The sequence below is a fragment of the Populus nigra genome, chromosome 6, assembly GCF_951802175.1.
Source record: "Populus nigra chromosome 6, ddPopNigr1.1, whole genome shotgun sequence".
NCBI lineage: Eukaryota > Viridiplantae > Streptophyta > Magnoliopsida > Malpighiales > Salicaceae > Populus > Populus nigra.
This window is the reverse complement of record NC_084857.1, coordinates 1,291,792-1,315,398: the sequence shown is the minus strand read 5'-3', so window position 1 is coordinate 1,315,398 and position 23,607 is coordinate 1,291,792. Positions and strand designations below refer to the sequence as shown.

At 34.3% G+C, this 23,607-nt stretch overlaps 3 protein-coding genes across 5 annotated transcripts; 1 reads left to right on the top strand and 2 right to left on the bottom strand.

Moving 5' to 3' along the window:
- Positions 1 to 8,914: 8,914 nt before the first annotated feature.
- Positions 8,915 to 14,873, bottom strand: LOC133696523 (phosphoglucan phosphatase DSP4, amyloplastic-like). 2 transcript variants are annotated; one of them, XM_062118736.1, is made up of 14 exons: positions 14,773 to 14,873; positions 14,594 to 14,678; positions 14,473 to 14,517; positions 13,583 to 13,697; positions 13,306 to 13,382; positions 13,115 to 13,191; positions 12,870 to 12,950; positions 12,304 to 12,436; positions 11,972 to 12,031; positions 11,138 to 11,194; positions 10,579 to 10,674; positions 10,424 to 10,483; positions 9,798 to 9,905; positions 8,915 to 9,232 (listed from the first exon to the last, which is right to left on the bottom strand). In XM_062118736.1, the coding sequence occupies exons 1-14, from the start codon at positions 14,796 to 14,798 to the stop codon at positions 9,095 to 9,097; spliced, it is 1,158 nt and encodes a 385-aa protein (XP_061974720.1). In that variant the 5' UTR covers positions 14,799 to 14,873; the 3' UTR covers positions 8,915 to 9,094. The 2 variants fall into 2 exon arrangements, with proteins under 2 accessions (XP_061974720.1, XP_061974721.1); XM_062118737.1 differs by lacking the exon at positions 11,972 to 12,031.
- A 2,119-nt stretch (positions 14,874 to 16,992) lies between these two features.
- LOC133696522 (uncharacterized) lies at positions 16,993 to 19,822 on the top strand. The gene is made up of 9 exons (XM_062118735.1): positions 16,993 to 17,509; positions 17,751 to 17,937; positions 18,026 to 18,159; positions 18,255 to 18,367; positions 18,482 to 18,725; positions 18,818 to 18,973; positions 19,096 to 19,175; positions 19,292 to 19,341; positions 19,493 to 19,822. Exons 1-9 carry the CDS (start codon positions 17,045 to 17,047, stop codon positions 19,627 to 19,629), a joined length of 1,566 nt encoding a protein of 521 aa, XP_061974719.1. The 5' UTR covers positions 16,993 to 17,044; the 3' UTR covers positions 19,630 to 19,822.
- Positions 19,779 to 23,382, bottom strand: LOC133696524 (SEC12-like protein 1). 2 transcript variants are annotated; one of them, XM_062118739.1, is made up of 11 exons: positions 23,151 to 23,382; positions 22,903 to 23,069; positions 22,625 to 22,725; positions 22,212 to 22,344; positions 22,002 to 22,093; positions 21,633 to 21,732; positions 21,470 to 21,542; positions 21,261 to 21,381; positions 20,726 to 20,845; positions 20,300 to 20,370; positions 19,779 to 20,205 (listed from the first exon to the last, which is right to left on the bottom strand). In XM_062118739.1, the coding sequence occupies exons 2-11, from the start codon at positions 23,062 to 23,064 to the stop codon at positions 20,021 to 20,023; spliced, it is 1,158 nt and encodes a 385-aa protein (XP_061974723.1). In that variant the 5' UTR covers positions 23,065 to 23,069; positions 23,151 to 23,382; the 3' UTR covers positions 19,779 to 20,020. The 2 variants fall into 2 exon arrangements, with proteins under 2 accessions (XP_061974723.1, XP_061974722.1); XM_062118738.1 differs by having other exon boundaries at positions 22,903 to 23,382.
- Positions 23,383 to 23,607: the final 225 nt, after the last annotated feature.

Sequence of the window (23,607 nt, the reverse complement as noted above, 5' to 3'; positions counted from 1 at the left end):
GCAATAATCAGAGGTTACGATGGCAGTTCGGTTTTGTAAGAAAATTATATTTTTTATATGTTAATATTAAAAAATATTTCTAAATAAAAAATACTTAAAAAAAAAACATTAACTCTAAACTTTTTTTTATTTAAATAGTAACTTGGTGCGGTATGTATCTTGTTTTAATTATAAATTTAAAATATTTAACTAATTAATATATACTATTGTTTTTCATCTACAAAAAAATTAATTTCAGATTTATTTTTTTAAATAACACCTGCAAAATGTACACGTGTCGAGCACACACAAGAAGATGGGGAGAAAAAATAATTGCGTAAAAAGTGCAATATATTTATACAGGGGTGCAATAACTTTAGTGACGTAGATATGTAATCAATTCAAGCTAGCTTAGTTTTAGTCTTTTCAATTGACAAGGGTAGGTGCCCGAATGAATTCGTAAAAGATTTAATATTTTTCAAGGATTGTGTTTGGTATTATTATTGTTGTTTTTGTGGTGGTTATAATTTTAAAATAATTATTTTATAAAAAGTATTTTTAGTTGAATTTGATTTGGAAAAATATATGTTTGGTTAAAATTATGGTAGAAATTGAAATTAAATAAAAAATAATTTAATGTGTTTGATTAAAAAAAACACTTTTTAGATTAAGGTTATAAAATAATTAAAAAATATTTTTAATTTAAATACTGTAGATTTAACTACTATTATTATATTATAAAATAAATAATATTGATATTAAATTTTTTTATTATTATTCCATTAAACTATATGCAATGTATTGATGATTTTTAATTTAAATATTATAAATTTAATTACCATTATTACATCATTAAATAAATAATATTTTATATCAAATACTTTTTATTATTCCATTAACTTATCTACAATGTCATCACATATAAAATTCATCTGAAAATAACTATAGGTTTCATGGTTTTTTGAGCGTGCAATAAAATCAGGTAAAATATTATCAGAAACAAAATTGAAATTGCGATCAAATTCCATAAATGTTACGTTATCATGCGATGTTCTTTTAATTTATGTAATGTTATTAAATAATATTAAATATTAGTTTTTGAGTAAAACATAATTTTTAAAAAATTAAATTTTTTTTTACCGGGTCGGATACGGTCCAATAAATTCTGCTTACATAAATAGTGCAAAAAAAATTCACCTGGCACTGTTCACGTGAACAGTGCCATGTGAATGCTTCTTGCATTGCAAGTGAATTATAATTTATCGGGCATGGACGCTGTTATGAATAGTGCCTAGATAAATAAAGAGAAGCAGCTCCCTGTTTATGCAAAACCCTGGTTTGATAGAAAAAATTATGGAGCCCATCAAATAAAAAACTATCTTTTTTTATATTACTAAACACTTAGTTTACACAATAAGCTTTAAAAGCAGAAGCTATCACGTAAAGAAACACTCTCTAAGTTTGTTTTATTTTTCTGCCAGTATATAATGATTGGAAGAGTTGATTTGATGGTTAAAAAATTATTTTTAGTTTTTAATTTTTTAAAATAAATCAGGTAAATATCTAATAATATCCCAACATCACTGAGGTAGAAAATCGAAACAAATCAAGAGAAGATAAGGCAGATGGTCCTCTCACTAAATATCAGGGACCGACAAACATCACTCATGTGCCGGGGAATTTTGATCCTCGACTTGAATGAAAGCCCCGAGCTCTGAATTCTCGTGCCGCCTTCATTTACTAGTCACTAGTCATTGATATATAAGAAGCTAATTGCTACATAAGTAGTAAAAATTATAAAGGAAGACACCACTTCTGAGGCCTATTTACGTGTTGAAAACTGGCACAGGTGGGGTTGCTGGAAGAACAGCAGTTTTCCAGTCTCGAATCATGCAGCGTTGCTTTGTCTGGGTCGGTTACCTGAATCCCATGCCTTTTGGATGTTTTTTCAATGAAAAAGTTGTCATAAACGCGTTAACAGAACAATAAAGTTTTTCGACTGGAGAGTTTATTGATATTCGGACAAGTTTCGTCAATCACTCGGTACTGATTTTTTTTTTTTTGGAAATTAGGTTTACTACTGTTTAAATTCGGTGGATTTTAATAAATAGTAATTATTGTCAAAAACAAAAAAAAATTAATATTATTCTTTAGACTTGAAACAAGAGGTTGTTTAATGTTGTAGTAGCAATTACTTTTTAAATTTTTTTATTTTGAAATATATCAAAATAATATATATTTTTATTTTTTAAAATTTATTTTTAATGTTAGCATGTCAAAAAAATATGAAAACACCAAAAAAATTAATTTTTTAAAAATATTTTTAAAATGCAAAAACAAACAAACTCTAAAAAAATTTAAAAAAATGAGTTTAAAAAACTGCCCTGTTAGTTTTTTTTTATTTCATGCTAATAAGTATTGTTAAATTAACTCGTTCGTCAACTAAAATTAAATTACTTTATGTTAAGAAGAAATCTCTCATATTGACATGGTACATTTTAGAAAAATAATAATAATCTTTCTAAATAGTGGCTCCAAACTTTGGATCGAAAATGTAAATGATTTTAGTAGATTCACGAGTCTTTAATGTCACGTGATTTTAACATGACCACTTGGCCACTTTATTAACTTAAAACTAATGAAAGGACCGGATTAACAATTCATTGACACATCAGGGGGGGCAACCAAGGTAAAAAAAAATATAGCAGGGACCTAATTAAAATTACTCTCGAAGGTTTGGAATTCTTTTTAGGCTTGTCCAGTAAAATACTAGAGAGTTTACATTTCAAAATCAACTCAGATATATTTTAATTGGTTAAATTTTAAATTTAATTTTTAAAAACTAATAGTTCGAGTATTATAAATTTTAAAATTATTGAAAACTTATATAGTCGTTAACTTCAAGACTTCGAGAGATTAATCAAGATATGCATAAACTAACCCGAACACCCATAATTATATATATATAATTCCTCATAATTAAATTCAGAAATGTTTAGAATCTTTTTAGTGTTAACAAAAGATTGACCAAGGCCTGCCTTCTTGTGTACCTTTGTTGGAAGCAAGGTTATTGATGAGCCACTGTATTAATTATGTGTTGAAGAAGGCCAGCCTATCCTGATGCTCGAGGAGGGCTTCCTAAACTATACAGGCGAGGGGGCAATCCCACAACATGTGCAGAATACTTTCCACGACCACCAAAAAATTATGACAGTAACAATTATCAGTTAGGAACCTGTGATTTTGAACAGTCAACCAAAGAAAAGCTTTAATCCTTTTCGAGCCTCTCCACTTCCATATCAGTTGCAAGATAGGATGCAAAGAACTCTGTTAATTCATTGAATGTTGCTGTAAATCATGAGTTGACTAAACAATAAACACAACACCTATGGAATGACCCCAGAAGATCGAGTCACTATCCATTTCGCTAGATTGAGGGGGTGGCTTGCCATGATCATCAACACCTGTTGAGGAAGGAATGAACAAAAGAAGTTCACTGGTATTTATTCTCCAAAACCATGCTCGCCATTGTTGTATTAATTAATTCCTCAGGAATATCTCGTATCACATGGTTAATTTAAAGGTCCAAAACCCTGAAGCCAATTATCTTTCCAGAATTTGACACAAGAACTGTTCCCTATAGACCAGCATGTACCTGTGATCACTTGAGGCCATACTTTACATATAGCCTTCCACAAAGAGGAATCCTGCCCTCTAGCATGTACTTGGGGAATCCAATCCTGCTATTTTATGTATTTATCCCTCAGTACCCTGGCCCAAAGACTATCTCTAACATGAATGATGTCACACCCTTGCTTCATAATAAACACTCTGTTCATGAAGTGCATGTGTTTTAAACCCAACCCACCTTCCAGTTTAGGTTGACAAAGAGTCTTCCAGTTAACAAGATGAAATCTACCCTTCTCCTCATTCCCTCCCCAAATGAACCGAAGACAAATCTTTTCGATCTCAGGGCATGAGGATTTTGGGAGGAAGGAAGATTGCATAGGATACAATGGCACTGAAGACTTAAGGACAAACTTCCACAAAAGGTCATTTATGTTTTTTGAAAAGTGGTTTTTGAAAAACTACTTTTAAAATTTTTTTGTGTTTATTTACTATTAAAAAAATTGATCAAAGAAAAATATTTTTTAGTTAAAGAAAAATTTGACTTGGTTTCTAGAAAAGTATTTTTCTAAAAAATTTGGGCGGAAAACATTTTATAGAATTTATGAAAAATTTAAAAATATCATATTATTTGCTAATTATATCAAATTTGATCCTTAAACTTTTGATTGCTATATATATTGTCTTGAATATTTATTTTTCAATTTCATCTCTTAAAATTTAATTTTTATATTAACTTTGGTCCTCATTTTTAGAATTATTATTTGCTTTTTCCTTATCATTTTCTTATTGAAATTTTTAATCTATCAAATTTGATTCTCATTCTTTTGATTGTTACTTATTTTATTTGAAATAATTTATGAAATGTTAATTATTATTATTTTAATTTCTTCATCTTTCATTTTTATTTTATTTTTTAGATTTGATTTTTATTATTTATTTTATTTGAGATAATTTATAAAATTATTTTTTTTTCTATTTCATCCTCATTCAACCTTTTAATTTGTAAGATTTGTTTCTCATTATTTTAATAAACTTGAGAAAATAAAACATTAATAAGTTATTTTCCAACTCATTTCCATAACATAACCAAACACTGGAAAGTGTTTTCCAACTTATTTTTTATTACACTACCAAATATCGAAAAATAATTCACTTTTCTGAAATTTAAATTTTTAAAATTCACTTTTTTAAAAAAAAATACTTTCTAGCAAATAAATAGCAAATAAATGGGTCAAAGTAATTCTCTCTGCTAAGGTTAGGCTATTAGCTTTCCATCTAGCTAGCCAACTTCTGCTGCTTCTTCTCTATGATATAGCTGGAGGTTTGTCTGCTAATCCTTTGGTGTAAGAGAGGGAACCCCAAATACTTTCCCAGGTAATTGGTGCTAGTAAACCCACTAATGCGACTGGTGGATTTTGCTAGCGCAGGAGAGATATTTTTTTAAAAAAACATCCTGGTCTTGCCAACACTTGCCTTTTAACCCGAAGCAAAACATAATACCCTTGAATATTGTAAGATCCGTTCTATCTAACCATTGGTCGCTTCCGCAAACAATAGCATATCATCCGCAAAGCAAAGATGAGAAACATTTATACTTGTCCTGCCAAATTTAAATGCTTTCCACAAACCTGCCACCACCTCTTTACTGATGAGCTGAGATAATCGCTCTAGACATAACACAGGAATATATGGGGAGAGGGGGTCACCTTGCCTTATCCCTCTCGAGGGAGTGAAGCTTGAAGAAGGACTCTCATTCCAAAGTACCCTTTGGGATGTCGTTTCAATACACTGCGTAATTAAATTAACCATCTGATATGGGATACCTGCATCCATCAAATTTTATCTGTTGAAATCCCGTCGCATTCGATCATGAGCCTTTTTCAGGTCTATTTTGATAGCCATAAAACCCTTCTTCCCTTTCATGTTCCTCATATAATGGATGACCTCCTGAGCCACCATTATATTGCCTGTAATCTGTCTACCTGGCACAAAACTACTCTAATTATTAGAGACTAATTAGCCTGATGTCAGATGCTTAAGTCGATTCACCAATACCTTAGTAAGGATTTTGAAATTCACATTGCATAAACCTATAGGCCGAAATTGACTCAGAGTCGGGCTTTGGCATCTTTGGTATAAGCACCAAAAACAATAGCAGCCACTCCAGTTGTGCCTTCCATTGGCACCTAGACTTCTGGTACCAAAAGACTTCTTCTTGAGATAAAATTTGATTATACTCATTGGTTAACACTTTCTTTAACTTTTTCAAGAACATGTTTCCTCCTTCAGACAAAGCCTTTTGAATGCCCTCAAGCTTGGCTAACACTATTTTCTTGCAATAGAAGATATTGCCAAAAACTTCATGTTTCACTCTTGCAACGTTGCTGTCAACCTATTAAGTTCAGCAACTAGATCCTGACTCCCCTGCTAACTATTTTTTATTACTTTTGGTAAAACTATCGTGAGACGTCCATGCCGCTTCAAATCTAAAAGGGCGACATGGTTTAAGTGGATGCATGTCCCTGGAGTAGAGCTCAACAAAAATAGGATGATGATCAGATTTTACCCTGGGCAACACCCTAACACACATGGCTGGAAATTGCAATCTCCATAGTTGATTACCCAGCCCTCTATCCAACCTTTCATGCACTCTTCTATAACCTCTGCTCTCATGTCCGCGCCATGTGAATTTTGGACCAACACTTCCTTAGTCCAGCAAACCACAATCCTGAATCCATCTATTGAATCTCAGACATTTTCTCATATCAACAAGTGCGCCTCCCATCTTTTCTGCAGCCGTCAGTATCTTGTTAAAATCACCGATAACCATCCAAGGCAAAGTTATATGTTGCCCGATTGTTTTAATCTCTTCAAGACACTCACGTTTTAACTGAAGCTTCAGGTTAACATAAACTACCGTATATAGCCATGGAGAACCTCCTCCCTCATCTACTAAAACATGGACCAAGTGCTTGGATGAATTCAACAATCTTAAATCCACACCGCCTTTGTTCCATAATAACCAGATACTCCAGACTTTCCTTCCGCCTCCACCTTGAAGTTTGAATCAAAATTCAACTTGTCAATCACTTTCCCTGCAGCCCTGCCCTCATTCTTGGTTCAATGAATGCCATGATTTCTATCCCGTAGGCTTTCCTAAAGTCATGCACTATAGAGCAAAATCGGTTACTTCCAGCCCCTCTACAATTCCAGTTAAACATGTTCATTCTAATCAAACATATGTAGTGGAACTCCCTAAAGACAATCTTCATGTTGATGAGATTAAGCTGTTAACTTCTCCCGTTCTACCATGATGGTATCCTTTCTTAAGAATCCTCCATTCAGATGCTCTTCCTCAACTGGAACGCTACAACCTTTTTTCTCTACTATTACATCTTGCTATGAAGGGCGTGGCACCTGATGAAAATTGTGCTTCTAGAACTGGGTCTCACACAGTCACACACCGATGTAACCTCTTATGTAACCTAGATTGGGCTGCTTTTGTCTTTGGCTGCTTGAATTTAAAGACAGAATATGTTCCTTACTATTTTCCACCTCCTTTCATTTCATGATGGGCCCTCTTCTGCTACTTTGGGTCCGAGGTCCAAGACTAACATCCTTCCTAGCACCCTGCATGTTACCTCCTAGCCCTCTCTTGACAATAATTATCTTTTCCGATTCTGTCTCATCCACCACAGCTTTGCCTTTGTTGCTTGTTTCCTTACTCACATCAGGCTCAATTCCACCAATCTCGTCACTACCCAACTCGCCTGCTTTCGTTTCCACATGTGAATCTGGTAACAAATTAAATCGAGATCCCTTAATCAACGTAGCTTCCCTAGTCAGTCGTCTTTTGCAAGGCAACTATCCCACCAACCATCTGTGATCCCTGGCTTGACACATTTGGCATCATCAACTCCTTGATTTCAGTATTCTTGCGTAACTGTCTTATTGGCTTTTTTGCAAACATCCACTGGCCGCATGAATCCACCACCTCCGATCGATACTCCATGCACGTTGATGGTTCTATTTTTTTTCTGGAACTTTATCATCTATAAAACATATGCGTCCATAACATTCCCTTCCCTCGCCGAAGAATGGTGATGTACATATGGATAGACTTTCTTTTTATGACCATACTAGCCACACCGGAAACATACCAGATGAAGACCTTTATACGTAATACGATGTACCCGCCTTCTTAGTTTGAATTTTGACAGCAATGGCTGGGCAAGGTCTACCTCTGCACAGATTATGGTGTAATTATCATGAGTGCTCAAAGATGTTGTCACTTTTAGAGTTTTACCAATATGGTGTAATTACCAATATAGTTTTTAATTTTTCACAACACAGAATTATCGTAATATTCCATTGCCAGATATGTCAGTCTCACCCACTCTGCTACCTTTTCAATGGTTGCTTCATAAGAATCAAAATTTAGATGTCATTGTCTCACTATAAGATAATGATCCGATCGACACCATTCATGGTCTTTCAAACAAAGCAAAATCATGATCATTATGATTATGATTATGATTAGAGAATTTAGCTAGGAAAAACTCGTTTTCTAAGTCCACTAGCCCAAAACCCCCTTGGATTTTCCATAGCATCTTCTCAACACATGCGTACCCTATCTTCCTTCCCATTACTTTAATTATTAGTGTCTGATGTCAAGGTTCATGTATTGATTACTCCATTGCCATTTGGCATCCAGGCACCAATTTATTGGTATAATAATAATAATAATAATGTAACAGTCCAGGGGAGCCCTTAAATTTTCTAAATAGAGGATAGTGTCTTCTCGAATCAAATAAAAAGTTAAGATAAAAGTTATATCATTTATATTTTTAAAAATAAAAATTTATTTTAAAAATAAATTTATTTTATATTCCTGTGCTTGTCCCTCTAACTAAATTTTTATTCTTATTTTTATATTTATTCTTTACATTCCAAAACACTAACCAAACATAAACACAAATTAATTTCCTTAATCCTTATACTGATTACTCAATTACCATTTTATATTCAGGCACTAATTATTGATTGATGCAATGAAAAAATGGAATAGCTTGGGGAGCCTTGTTCGAATTAAGGCACAAAATAACATACAATTATGTTATGAAAGTATTGAACAATAATTTCTCCAAAATGAACTGAAGAGGCTGCAAAACTAGTTGGCATTTAGATAGCTTTTGTAAATACGACAGAAATACCATCAGACAAAAAAATAAAGTTTTTTTTTTTTATGTTTTTAAATTGTTTTAATATAATAATAAAAAAATAAACAGTACTAAAACAGCAAACATGTTTCCAAACATTAACGCAGATTATTGACACCCGCCTCTGTATAGCAGCTGCTTTATTCAATATTTTATTAAGTTAACAAAAACTAATTGTACAATGAAGGATACAAGTATTCGTTGCTGTTGCAAGCATTCATTATATCTTATATGCTGAGACAACTTGTATAGGCTTTGTTTCCGGCTCACTCCTCATCTCCGGGAAGAGTTTCCAGACACATTCTAATTTTCAGTCGCTCCTCTCTTGTTAGAACTGGATCGTCTTCACAGGTTAATCTCTTTCTCAGTACAGCGTTAGCACTGTCTGCATCGTCGTCAAGAACCTGGACAGCAATAGACAAGAGCACCATGAGAAAATTGTTTGGAGGTTGCCATGAATGATATCATAGACTCACAGTAAGGAATCTTTATCAACTAAATTGTCATGGATTAATATTTACACTTTCACATTTCATACTCGCCAAGGTGTCGAGCACCCTTTCCCATTTTTCACGGTTATTAAACCAGGTCAGCTCAGCAGATTGACCTGGTGACTCACCAACCTATAACCTAACCCAGCCCGGTTTTCATTTTGAACTGTTTAGGATATTGACTGGGACCAAACTCGAGTGACATAGCAGATTGAACCGCGCTCACTTGATCCAACCAAACCTAGATGATTCCTCAACCCCAAGTAATTATTTTTAAATTTTTGTTTTTTTGTCTAAAACGACATCGTTTTGGGAATGACCTGGTAACCCTGCAAGTTGACCCGGTTACTTGGGCTTTAGACTAGGCTAGACTTCGGGCTGGATTTGACAACCATACATTTTTCTCCCAAGCAAAAGCAAAAGGAGATGATAGCAATAAAATGAAAAATAAAATAAAATCTGGAGAGATGAAACTTACTTGAACATAATTGTTGATATGGCCATCTCTGTTGACAGTGGTAACTAGCTCATTTTTGTTGACGGTCCACTCACCATCAACAATGTACTTGTACTCGTAGACTCCCTCCTGTTAAAGCAAGAATTGTTACAAAATTCTGGTTTTAATTTCAAATATACTTATTGTATTCGCACCCAATTCTGCAACTAGCTGTGGTAAAGCAATACCTGACAGTTAGAATGGAAGGGATCCTTCCATGTCAATTCTGGGCTGGTTTCAAGGAATCTTTAAAGCTAGTAGCAATTTATCTCTAAAGGTAGCCTACATTTAGTTTTTGAAGAAATGAACTCTCTAGATTAACAAATATTAAGGGGGGGGGGCAGCTCATAGCACAAGTGTGATTCGATATGCTTTTCTTCAGCAGTAACTATTTCAGTATTGCAATCCAATCGTTATGTAAACCTTGACCTAGAAATTATGTGCTGCCAGATGCCAGGAAAATGCAAGAAATGTTTTTGACAGAAAACTTGAGACAAAAAGGCATGCAGTCAAGGAAGGAAGGAAAAAAAAAAAAGATGACAATTTCCTCGAGTAGTTAAAGTTGGCAACTGCATTTATCTGTATTACCAAGGAGAATAAAAACTTACCATCAATTCCCTCTTGAGAATCCAAAACTTCCTCTCCTCGTCTAATTCTAAAGGCATCCTCTGGAGAAAGAAAGAGAAATAAATATGAATAAGTAAAAATGTTTAAATGGCTTAAACATAATGCAAAAACTAATGTAAGCTTTTACATCACATACCTGGCCCCATCCAATGTCAAGCCCAGAAATTTCCACTGTAGAATAATTGTTGTCTTCCCATTTCAAAGTGACAAGCTTTTTTCTAAGGCCTGTAAGCTTCAAACAAGGAAAAAAAATAGTTTGCAGTAATCTGTCGATACTTCAAAAACAAAAGGCAAAATATATTCATTTTGTGATCGCATGAAGAGCCCAGGCCACTACAACCATCCCTTATTTTTTCATTGATCCTCAACAAACTCATTTATCTACCCCCCAAGAAGGAACTCTTGGGGAGTAATGTTTATGAGCTGGAGCTACTCGTTAATCTTAGCTGCAACTTTTATATTATGGGTAGTTCGAACAGTTGATAGACTGAAAAATGGCATTGCATGTCAGGAAGCATCCTTCTATATGTGCAAACTTAAAATTTTCATATTCACAGAATTCAGCATCTAAACATGGGAGTTGTTAAAAAAAAAGATGAAGTAAAAAAGATAAAATCAACATTCAGAAAGAAACCTATAGTCAAGGCTCCGTGAGCAACTATGCATATATGTTACACAAAAGGAAAATGACTTACTATATCAGCAGTTGCACTTTTGATAGCATTCAATTTTGGGAAGCTCGAGCGTTTACCCTGCAAGACAAGAAAAGATGAGATACTACGAAAACACTAATCAGCTACCACTAGGGCTCTAGCCCCACTGGTAGCAATACTCCTTTAAGGGAGAGGTTCCAGCTTCGACTCCCTGAAGGTCAGTCAAGCTAAATTCTCAATTACCAAAAATAGAAACTAATCAGCTATTTTAAACTGTAGCCATATCTGTCATGAACCAAGTAAATCTCAAATTACCATTGCATGATTTCATCATTGAATCCCAATATACATAATGGCCCCCATCAAGCATCAAGCCTGTCTATGCTAGCACTAGAAACTGCTTGAAAGTCAATCCAATGATAGTCTACAGTATAGGTTCAAAATCTATTGCTGGAAGGAATATAAACCGATTTGTTGATTACAATGCTAGAAAAGTAGAATGGAAGGCAATTTATATCCCTAACTAAGCTGTCCACTACCAAAGTCGACCCCTTCGTTTCTACCGGCTAGCTTACAATTTGACATAAGAAAAAAAGATGATGCTCTGCATCCTGTAACCATGTACCTCATACTGCAAAGTCACCCGGTATATAGTTATACACTAAATGCACAGTTCCATGAACTTGAACCCTAAAATTTCTAAGTCAGAAAATTAAATTACATAGACAAATCATCAACATCTTAATGATATTTATTTTCAAACCTGACAGGCGTGGAGCCATGGATCTTTAATAATGTTTTCCCAGAAAACATTATCAATTCATACGAGTTTCATTTATGGTAAAGACAGGAGAAAGGAATCAAATCCAATATTACCATAAGCAAATCGTGAGCTTCATTAAGCTTGTAGCCCTGAACCCAGAACATGTATGCCAGCTGTGATTCATTGAAAACTCTTAGTTTATTGGTAAGGAGATATAAAAAAATTATCAGCATGAAATGTGTGGATTTTGAAGAAACCAAACATAGCGCCTCAAAAAAAGACAAGGAAAACCATGAAAGAATGCTTCCTCAGAGAGGTGGGGGTGGTGATGCAAGGGCATTTCCCTCATACATGATAAATGACAGAGCCAAACAAAACAGTGGTGCATAGCAACAAATCATAAGGTGTCAAACGAAAAATTAAGCAGAATAAGATCATATGCTACCGCAACAGCAGGTGCTCTTCCCATTCCTGCAGTGCAATGTATATATGTCACACCTCCATTCTGGTTTATGGCTTTGTGTAATTTGCTGACAACAGCTGGTAGCTGTATCCGTAAATCAAATGCATCAAAATCCCTGTTACATTAATATTAGCTACTGTATCAAATGAAGAATAGCAACATAAATGATCATAGACAGTAGATACAGATGCACATTCAACACACATCCTTTGTGCTCTTACAAACAGTAAATGTGAAGTGGGGAGAAATTCAATTGGTACAGAAAGTGCTCAGAAGAGTTATTTTGCACTAGAACAAGTGAAACTCTAGCTTAGAAAGTTAATTAACGTCTTCTAACAAAAATGAAGTTCCACTGTAGAAAGTGACAGTATAGCAGTCCAAAATAATACTATGTACATTCTCCACGGTTTTTTTTTTATTATTCTTTTGGCAATAGAAACTAGTTTTGATGCAATAGGTAGTCAGATGTTAACTAACAGATTTCTTTTTCCAATTGTTTATTTGTTCTCGTTTTGTAAATTAGAAACCTTGGGTTTGCTATGACTAACCTTATCTGTGCCCGCAAATGCTGAATGTCACCACATGCCTTCGCATAGTCTTGAATGGCACTGATATCTACCCCGAAATATCTGAAATGGTGGTAAAAGAATTGCAGTATGTTTCATACGCTTTTTCTTTTTAGATCTCAAATGCTCAACAGTTGCATAAATGATAACTGATGACCATATATATACGAGCATTTAAGAAATAAATGCTTTCATCAGATCATGAAGACAAGAGTTATTTAGGATACTCCAAGTCTGGATCCTGTTGTAAGCAAAACACAGTTTTGACCCCAATTTTTCGAAGCTTGTCAACGTCTTCAGGAGTCTAGAAATTTGAAAAAACAAATTAGAAAACCATATGAGAAACAAAAATAAAACAAAAATAAGTGTAAGAGGGGAAAGAATCCCTTCATACATGAATCTAACAAATGAGAATCACCTGTAGGCATGATCCGACAATCAAATCTGGACGAATGAAGTTATAGTTCATTCCTAGTTCGTGCCTGTAAGTCAAAACTGTACTAAAAATATATTAGAACAAACAATTAGCTGCACTTATAGATCAATGACACATTAGAATTTCGTTAATCAAGAATCAGCAGTAACTAGCAAACACTTCAAAAATTCAAACAGTTACACATGCCACTCCAACTGAACAGGTCACACCCACCAATTCCCCACCCTTAACATGGAACTACAAGCATTATCGAACTCACCAGCCCCCATAGCTTCAGTCATGTTATGACTATATATCTCAGATTTTTCTTCTTCTTCTTCTTCCACAACATCAGTGCCACTCATCTCAGCACTAGATGGCGAGCCAGGAGCTGCCTACAGGCAACAAATTCAAATAACAAAGCTTCTATTAGAAGATTTGAACTTTGAAATTCAACACAGTAAAGCAGTAGAGTCACTCATAGGATCAAATTAATTATCAGAAACAAACAAATAAACAACCATTTTGATCGCCCAAACTAATCAGTTATCATCAAAACCACTCTCCATGGTGCTACCGATTTCGTTTTTATATTAACTATTTGCTTCCAAACCACATACACGGCGATAATGCTAACATGACTCGTTTCCCAGCCCTGGATTCGTGGGATCACTCCAATTTGCACTAGAAATTATTCAACATCCCAATTAAAAAAAATCATATCATGAAAAATCCAAACTTTAAAGGGTAGAACAAAAAAAAGGGAAGGAATATTCCTGAATATCTAATTTGAAAAAAATACTTTCTTAACACACCAAAAAAACCCCTTAAAACTCCAAAATATCTAATATCACTAGTGAATTCTTATATATAAAAAAACATCCCTGAAAATCTCCTGGTGGATCCGGCTAGTGGAACCCACAAATCTAATGGCTGAGACTCATCACCAAGTGATTTCAAGAAAGGTTTTCGTTAAAACTAGTATTATGTTATTCTGAATTTCTAACAGTCAAATATTTAAAGAAAAAGAACCAACAAGAGAAAGTTGCGGTAATCAAAACAGAACGAATAACAATATATAGCAAACATTAGAGCAGAGCAACAAGATTAGAAGCTTCATCTTGACACAACAAAACAAACGGATCGAATCTCAAGCTACTTTTAAGTTACCTTCACAACTACACGTAACTGCAGATCATGATAATCCATGGTTCCCTGCACCAACAAAATGATATACGACATGAAAAAACAAAAAAAAAAACACAGATTATGTGTAAAGGGATGAACGTACTGCCATGTTAAAAGAGAATAACGACGGAGAAGAAGGTCTTCTGTGGTGAAAGTCGAAGCCTTGCAGAGGCAAAGCAGAGGATGATCTGCCATTCAAACAAGACATTGACGAATGAAATTAAAGAAAGTAACAAAAAAAAAAAGGAAAGATATTTTTACATGTTATATAGTTAGTCAGACCTTAGAAGATGGTGAAGGCAATTCATTTGAAGAAAGAGAAGAACGAGATAAAAAATCTGGGAGAGTGAAGTGAGAGTAAAGTGAGAGTGGCCTACCTGAATCTGAGTTGATACTTGTTAGTAACTTTTATAGCTCATGTTGGGCATAATTGTGTATTTGATCCCCTTGATTTTTATTTTATTTTATTTTGAACCTTGTAGTATATTTTGTCTTAAGCTCCTCTTTCAAACTTTTTATTTCGTAATTATTTGGACCTTTTCTATTTGTTGCATAGAGACTTAAAACTTGACTTGAATTGAAATGGAAAAAACAATGATTTGGTCAAACTTTATTGACTACAAACATGACCCAAATCTAATTAGTCTAATAACAAGAATTTTTTATAAAATAAAATGAAAAAATAACTGACTCAAGTTGATTTAATAACGGAGTAATTCATGCATTTTTCTATATTAATCTTCATGTCTAACAACTACAATATGGTGTCAAATATCATACATTAACAATACTGGTAAGATTAAAAAAAAATCATGCTTTATAATTGAGAATTCTATTATTTGTTTTTGTTTTTAAAAAAATTAAAATGATACGTAATAACCTCATAATTGATAATATTAGAAGGTCATTATATTTTAGTACATAATAAAGTGATGGGGATGATATTAGAGTAAAAATAATAATAAAGGGATTCAAATGAGACAAAATTGAGAATAGAGAGACTAAATGCACTATCAGCCTGTACTGCTTGGGTTTGCAAAGGGGATCGCCTTTTGGAAGATTCTCCAGAATGCCATTAGATTTTTTTTCCGCATCGAGATATGGATAGTGCTTGAACTTCTGCTATTCGTCGCTGTTAAAACTATTTTTTTATAAATATAATAAAATAATATTTTTTTAGATATTAACATATTTTATTTAAAAATATAATTTAAAATAAAAAAAATTCAAAGATATTTTTTAATAGTAAAAACAAATACACTCATTGACAATATTTTAACATATGATTATTTTTTTTATATTTAAAATTTTGTTTGGATACCTTTCAAAGATATATTTAGTTTTAAAATATCAAGTTCATATTTTTTAATAATTTAATGTATTAATATTAAAAATAAAAATTATTATTATTTTAAAAATTATTTTAATATATTTTTAAAAACTACAATAAACACACCTCTACATAAGTGCATGGGGTAATTTTGATGCAGCCAAGATGGGATCTAATTGGGCCTGGGCTCAACTTATAGCCCATTTATGTGAAAAGTTTTGAGTAAATGTGAAATAGATAAATCAATAATAGATTTGTGGTAAATCAATTCCAATGACAATATTGATATAAATTTAGTTTTGATACTAAAAAATTAATTATTCTAAAGAGTAATTTAGTTTTAATATTGATATAAATAGCCCTGATTGATCAGAAACACATATTTAATCTCATTTAATATGCTGAGAGAGATTTTAACACACATTTATTTAAATTAAAAAAAAATAGTAACATAATAGATAATAAGTGTGTGTTTTTTAATATGTACCAGGTATGACTTGAAAACTTTGATGAGCTGTCATGCATGACATGGTATTAATAGATGATGTGGCAAATTTAAAAGAGAAACTTCCTTTTTTATTTTTATTAAATATAAAAAATTAACTAAAACCCAGGGATTTTTTTTTTAAATTTCTACGTCTTGAAGAAAAAGTAAAAATAATAAAGAGAGAGAAATTTCTCTCCAGAAGTGTTTTCCACTTTTCCTTCGTCATCAATGCCACGCTGCCACTCATCTGCCACGCCATCCCTCAATATTCATGCCATGCATGCCAACCTTATAACTAAAATAATACCTTATCATAAGTCGTATTTGTCACCACTCCAAATTTACTTTATTGTTATAGTCTTAATTAAGGATTGATACAAATATTTGAAGAAAATAAATGTTTATACACTGAATTGTAAAAATCCACAAATTACACATCTTATTTAACTCTAAAAAAAAGAATTGCTAAGAGCTTGAGCTTCGAAGATGGATCTATGAGGTGGCTCAAAGAAACCTTTCTCGAGATGACCTTGAACAATCCCAGCTGTACTTCTGCCTTCAAGCCATTGCTTATGGCAACAGTTACGTTGTCTAACATGGATAGTATCTTCCTAATCAATCAAGATTCGGATCATAGAAGAGCATCAACTAGACTACAAATGTAAAGGGATAATCACAATAAACAATTTGATTTTGACTACAACTCTAGTTTTAATAATACTAGGGTAGTTTTCTTTATGGAAATCAAACAAAAAAAACCAGTGCTCCTCAAAAAAATGGCCACCAGAGGTCCAAGAATCCAAGCTCTATGGCATCTTCCATGGCTGGTTTTTCTTTTCTCTACAACACGTGTGTTTTGCGCTTCACCATCAAAAGTACCAAGACTTGGGGTGCATGGACCTTATGGTGCAAGAAATCACCTTGGAAAAGTTAAGGTTCAGTCTTTGGCCCCGTCGGATCATCAGGAGTTTAGAACTTTTTATTACAATCAGACACTTGATCACTTCAATTACAGGCCTGAAAGTTATAAGACTTTTCAGCATAGATATGTAGTGAGCTTCAAGCATTGGAGGGGTCCCGGAACAATGTCTCCAATATTTGTCTATCTGGGTGAGGAATCTTCTTTGAATGACGATCTTGGTCATATTGGAATCCTCTCTGATAATGCAGCTCGATTTGGTGCTTTACAAGTGTACATAGAGGTGAGTAGAATTTTTTTTTTTCTGGAGAATTTGATCTTTTCTTTTTGCTAAAATGTTCCCTTTTCGGCTTTCGAGATTGACGTCCCTCCGTGACAGGCTTCTAAACAAGTTGAAAATGTTTGACTCTAGCTAGAGTTTTGGATTTGCAACACAGTTGATAGAGCAACTAGTACTAATTATTGCATGACAAATTTAAGGTTGAATAACACTGCTTTGTGTTGAGTAACAATTTCCAATGCAGCATCGCTTCTACGGAGAATCAATCCCCTTTGTATCAAGAGAGGAAGCATTGAAAGATGCAAACCTCCGTGGTTACTTCAGCTCTGCTCAAACTTTAGCAGATTATGCAGAAGTAATCCTACACATTAAGAAAAAACATTCGGCCGACTCTTCCCCGGTTATAGTTTTTGGAGGATCATACGGAGGAAGTAAGTAAATTATCATGAATCGCAAAATTCAGTTCTTTTCCTAATCAATATAGAAACATGGTTTGATCACTTTTCATTATTTTTATAGTGCTTGCTGCTTGGTTTCGCCTGAAATACCCTCACGTTGCGCTAGGGGCACTGGCCTCGTCTGCCCCAGTTCTTTATTTTGATAATATCACCCCTTCAAACGGATACTATACAGTCGTGACAAAGGATTTCAAGGTAAGAAGATTAAGTTAATTGACCATATTTCTCTCTAGCTTTCCAACCTAAAGAAGGTCTTGAATTGTAACTGTTTCCGATTTTGTTTATCGCAGGAATCGAGTGAGAGCTGCTACAAAACCATAAAACAGTCATGGTTTGAAATTGATAAAGTTGCTGCTAAAGCAGATGGTCTTTCTATCCTTCAAAAGAAGTTTAATACTTGCAAGTAATTAACAGTCCAAGTCTCTCATTTCCCATGATTTTTTTAATTGCTAACTCGATTCAATGAGTTAGTTTCTGATTGATTGGTGTCTTAACTCCCTCCAACTTTGGCTAACAGACCATTGGAGGCTTCTACAGAGTTGAAAAACCTTTTGGACAGTTTGTTTTCAGTAGCAGCTCAATATGATAGACCTCCAAGATATCCAGTTGACCTTGTTTGCAAAGGAATTGATTCAGCACCAGAAGGAAGTGATGTACTTGACAGGATATTTTCTGGGATTGTTGCTTACTTCGGAAAAAAGCCTTGCTATAATCTAGATGCATTCTTTTCATCAGAAACACTGGAAGGCTGGACTTGGCAGGTAAGGTTCTTTAACTTCTGCCGTTAGTATATCCAGCATAATAACAAATTGCATGATTAATACCAATTAATTCTTTTTCTGGGATTTAATAGACATGTAGCGAACTTGTGATACCGATCGGCCGTGGTAGCAACGATACTATGTTTCCAGCAGAGCCATTTGATCTGAAGGAGTACATTGAAGAATGCAAAAGCGCATTTGGAGTCCCCCCTAGGCCTCATTGGATAACAACTTATTATGGCGGTCATGTATGTCTGTTGTTCAAACTTCTGTGTGAAATTCCAGTGCATCCATGCATGTTCATAGTTGCAATTTAGAAGCAGATATGAGTCCCTTCTTTTTTTTCTCCCTTTTGAATGTGAAATTGCAGCATTTTAAAGAGGTTCTCAGGAGGTTCGGTAGCAACATTATCTTCTCCAATGGCCTCCGTGACCCTTATAGCAGTGGAGGGTGATAAATCTACCTTTGATGTTCTTACATAAAAAAAAATGTTGTGAATCTTTCAAGCCTTTATTCTGGCATATTGGCAACGTAAGTTATATGTTTTTTCATCTGTAATCATGTAGGGTGCTGGAAAACATATCAGATAGCATATTGGCAGTGTATACAACTAAAGGTAATTTAATTCATGTTTCCCGTTCTAAATCCAGTTATATATTTCCAAGGATTCTAAAGGCCAGTTAGAATTTGGCACTTCGAGAAGGCTAGACACCTTTTGTTATCAGCAGGTTATTCTCAGATAATGATCTGTTGTTTTTATTGTGCAGGTGCTCATTGCATGGACATACTGCCGGCCACAATTGGTGATCCTGATTGGGTAGTTTTGCAGAGAAACATAGAAATCGAGATCATTAACGGATGGATCCTGAAGTACTATCAAGATCTGCTTGAAAATTCTTCATAGATGATATTTCTTCATTGTCAAAAATAAGAGCCTCCTTCAATCCCCCTCCTTCCAACTGTTTTCTCTGTTAAACGCTTTTCACTTTGAAATTGAAATGTGAAATTTTATTATTTCAACAAAATATTTGGATGTCCAAAAACAAGACTCAGTTTCTTTTTCCAGTCAAGACTCAGTTTTCTTTTTCCTGTTTCAATTTCTGTGAGTTTACATTATTCAAGTAACAAGGGGAGAAGAAAAAAGAAACAAAAAGAAAACAGAGAAGCAACCTACTCTGCTACTTTTTCTTAAAAAATACTCAAACTGGATGTTACAATGGATCAAATGAAGAATCTTAAACACCTTGAGAATGGCAGTGCTTATTTTGCCTTCTGGTCATCGTGCTAAAAAAATCTCACATATCTAGAGGTCCAAATGCATCTTCAGAGTACTGTGGATCCAAAATTTCAAACTTCGGCCTTCCAGGCTGATCTCTTCCAAGTGGAAATTTCCAAAATGAATCAGAGTTTTGAAAGAAAATGTAAAATGCAACAGCAGATGCCAGGAATAGTCCTACGAGAACCAAATAAATCTGCCACTCTGCACGTGAAATGGAGGGAGAATCAGTCTCTTACTTGAGGATACTTAAATCTAACATATGTAAATATGTGCAAGTGTAGAGGGAGAGAGCAACCTTTCCAATCTGCAGGAACATTCAACTTAGTTACCACTGCTCCCCATTCATTGGAAGTAGTAAGCACAACCCTGCACAGAAAACTCCAGAGGTGAATAACTCATGAAGTGCCGGTAGGAAAGAATGATAAAGATTGAAATTGGTTGCAGGTAGCATCAATCAACATTTTCGATCAATCAATCTGTGATAATTTTCAAATTAAGCATTTAGTTAATCACTGATCACATATACGAATTTGAATCATGAAATGGTGACTGGGAAACTTGTGCTTCAAAGATACTAAAGAAGAAAACTAAATTTAAATGAATAAGGATTAAGACAAGGTGAAATTAAAGTCTTGTGAACCAGAAGAAGCATTTAAAGGGTCCTTGTACTATTAAATTATTCATCTCTAATCACTGAGAAAAAAGAGTCGATGAGCCTTACCTTTGACTGGGACAGAACTCCAGAGATGTAATGCATGTACCCAGGTGCAGCCTCCTACTCAAGTGGGAAACCTCCATTGTCTTTACTTCTGCTACACAGACATCTCCATCTTTGCTTCCTCTATAATTGAAAAAACAGCATGTTAATACTTGGTTCTCACAGTTTTGCAAGCAAACTATGCTGCCAGGTTGCTGCAAATTTACTAGATAGCTTTCTCAAAGTCATTGCAGTCAGTAAGAGAGTGGGACTTCTAAGACATCTTTGCACTCCTATCCTAAACATATTTGAACATCAAGTTGAACAATCTATTTTACTACAAGAACGAGTTTTTGAACAGTAAAACCATTTTACAATGATGAGAGAAGGTATTTGGTGACTACTAGCAGATTTAAGACTCAGGAATTGAAAAAATATATAATGAAATTGACTCGTGACCTCTAAATGATAAACGAGGATAATAGTAAATGAGTTCAATTACTGCAGAAGCCAAGATAACAGGTTGCAAATGTCCAATGGGTAAATGGCAAGTGCTTACAGAGCAAGATATTTCCCGTCCAGGCTGATAGACATTATGGCAGCAGGCTTTCTAAGTAGCCTCTTATACCCAATCTTTTTCCATGTACTTATATCATAAACTGAAGTGACAGCTTTGTCACCTGAATCAATGATATTCATAAAGTTTAGAATGAATGACTAAATATAATGATAAACTATATTGTTACTCCTAACAACAAATGACTATACCTTTCTGCACAGCACAAAATAAAAATGGTTTCGTCCCATCCTTGGAGAATCGGCACAATTCAATCTTTTCATCCTGCAGGCAAATATAGAACCATTTTGGCAACAAGGTACAACCAAAATCTGAAGCACACCATCACAAATCCCTAGACTAAATAAAACATACTGAGTTGCGAGTCAAAGTAGCCACAGCTGAACCATCTTCTGCTTTCCATATTCTTGCTGACCCATCAGTAGATATTGAAGCTAGGAACTCTGAATCCAGGCTAGAATATGATAGACAAACGAAGGCATATAATTCAGCAACTAGGATTGACAAAAAAAAAAAAAAACCCTTTATTGCCCCATCAGATTCTTCTATAAAACCTCCAAAAACAGGCTTAGTCTGTATTTATTTCTTCAAAAGCACATTTCATGACAGCAAGTTGTTGTACTGACAAGCATTTGAATGCATTGTTTTCTCATATATCCAGATATGGATTCACACAACACAGAAAGTTATCACACAGGACATGAGTGGAAAAGAAACACTGACCTAAAATCCATATCCCTGACAGAATTGTGTGCTTTTGCTTCGTCCAAAATGATGCGCAAACTCGGCCACTTCAAAATTCTTACACGCCCATCCTGTAATTGAATAATATAAGACACCGTACTGCCTATCAGCTATATATACAGACATTTGGAACACAAGCAAAAGCAAGCCAGTGATAATCATAGTTCAAGTCACGAATTTATTGCTTACCACCCCACCAGTGGCAAATTTAGACCCATCAACACTAAAAGCCATGCAATTCTGTGGACCAACATCTTGGAGAGGAGGTAGTTCTTTGACTAACAACTTTAAATTTGTTTCTTGACCAGACAACTCAAGTAATCTGTAAGCCACAACACAAACCAACCCCATGTTACAAAACTTGTTCAGCAGCCAAAAACACATTCACACACTAGAATCCCTTTGAACCCATTCAACTAAAAATAAACTATCTTTCCAATAAATTAGGTAATTCAAATGAGCATTCTTAGCTTTAAGTAAATCTTTTGAATGTCAGAAAAAAATAAAAATAAAACAGCAGAACCATAATTTCTCTTAAAAATATTCTTCCATATTAATGTAGTGTTCATAAAGTTTGAAAATTTATTAATCAAGAAACTCACTTGCATCCACCTTTACTTGTAGAACACACAAAATCATCTCCACTTGGATGCACTGCAATTGTCACTGGTTCACCTTCTGTCTCTTCAAACACATAAGTTACCTAAGCAAAACCCATCAATCAAAGAGAAAAAAACATTAATCAAACCTCCCAAAAAACCCATTTTACAAAATCCTACCCCGATTAGTTTTTCATTGAAACGAGTCCATTAATGCCCAAAATTTGAAAAACCGAAAAGGGTCTCCATTTAGCATCTTTGACAGTATTAGAGGAACAAACCTGAGGAGAGTTTGAGAGTGAAGCTGTTTGGGGATCAAAAGAGAAGATCTCAAGCATAGACCGAGAAGCAGACTCTCTCTTCTTCGATGACTTGCCAAGCACAACAAGATTCAAGTTCTCAGGTCTCCGGATCCATGATCCGCATGTTACAGTTTCCTGCATGACCCCTGTATTGGAAGAACAAAGTCACAAACCTGAGGAAAACCCGGTCAAACTGGACAATATTTGGAGTTCTGCAAGGCACAAACAATTGAAGCGTGATGTACAAGAGTGTTGGTGCTGCTTTATATGGTTTTCTTTTCTTTCTTTCTTTCTTGCGGAACCTGCCCTACACGTTCGTAATGGTAAGACAGTAGAAATGGGATAATCCAGAATGACAACTGAAATGTCAACGCTTAGGTGTGCTAGTGGATTTTTCTCTTGGTGGTGGTGGATATTCTGTTAAAATGCCGCAGCAAGGGCATTTTTTTCAGAGCCAATTTGGCATTGTTGATTGCATTTTAATTTTTATAGGCTACAATGTTCTAAGGTACAATAAAAAGTGTTCAATGTAACAAGGATGTTTGTTTTTGGTGTGTGCTGAGATAAGCCAATCATGATATTTCGGTTGTATTTATAAATAATGTTTTTTGGTCCAAGGACTCTTGTCATTAGTTATATTATATTTTTTATTTGATATTAGTAAAAATATTTTTAAGAATTTTT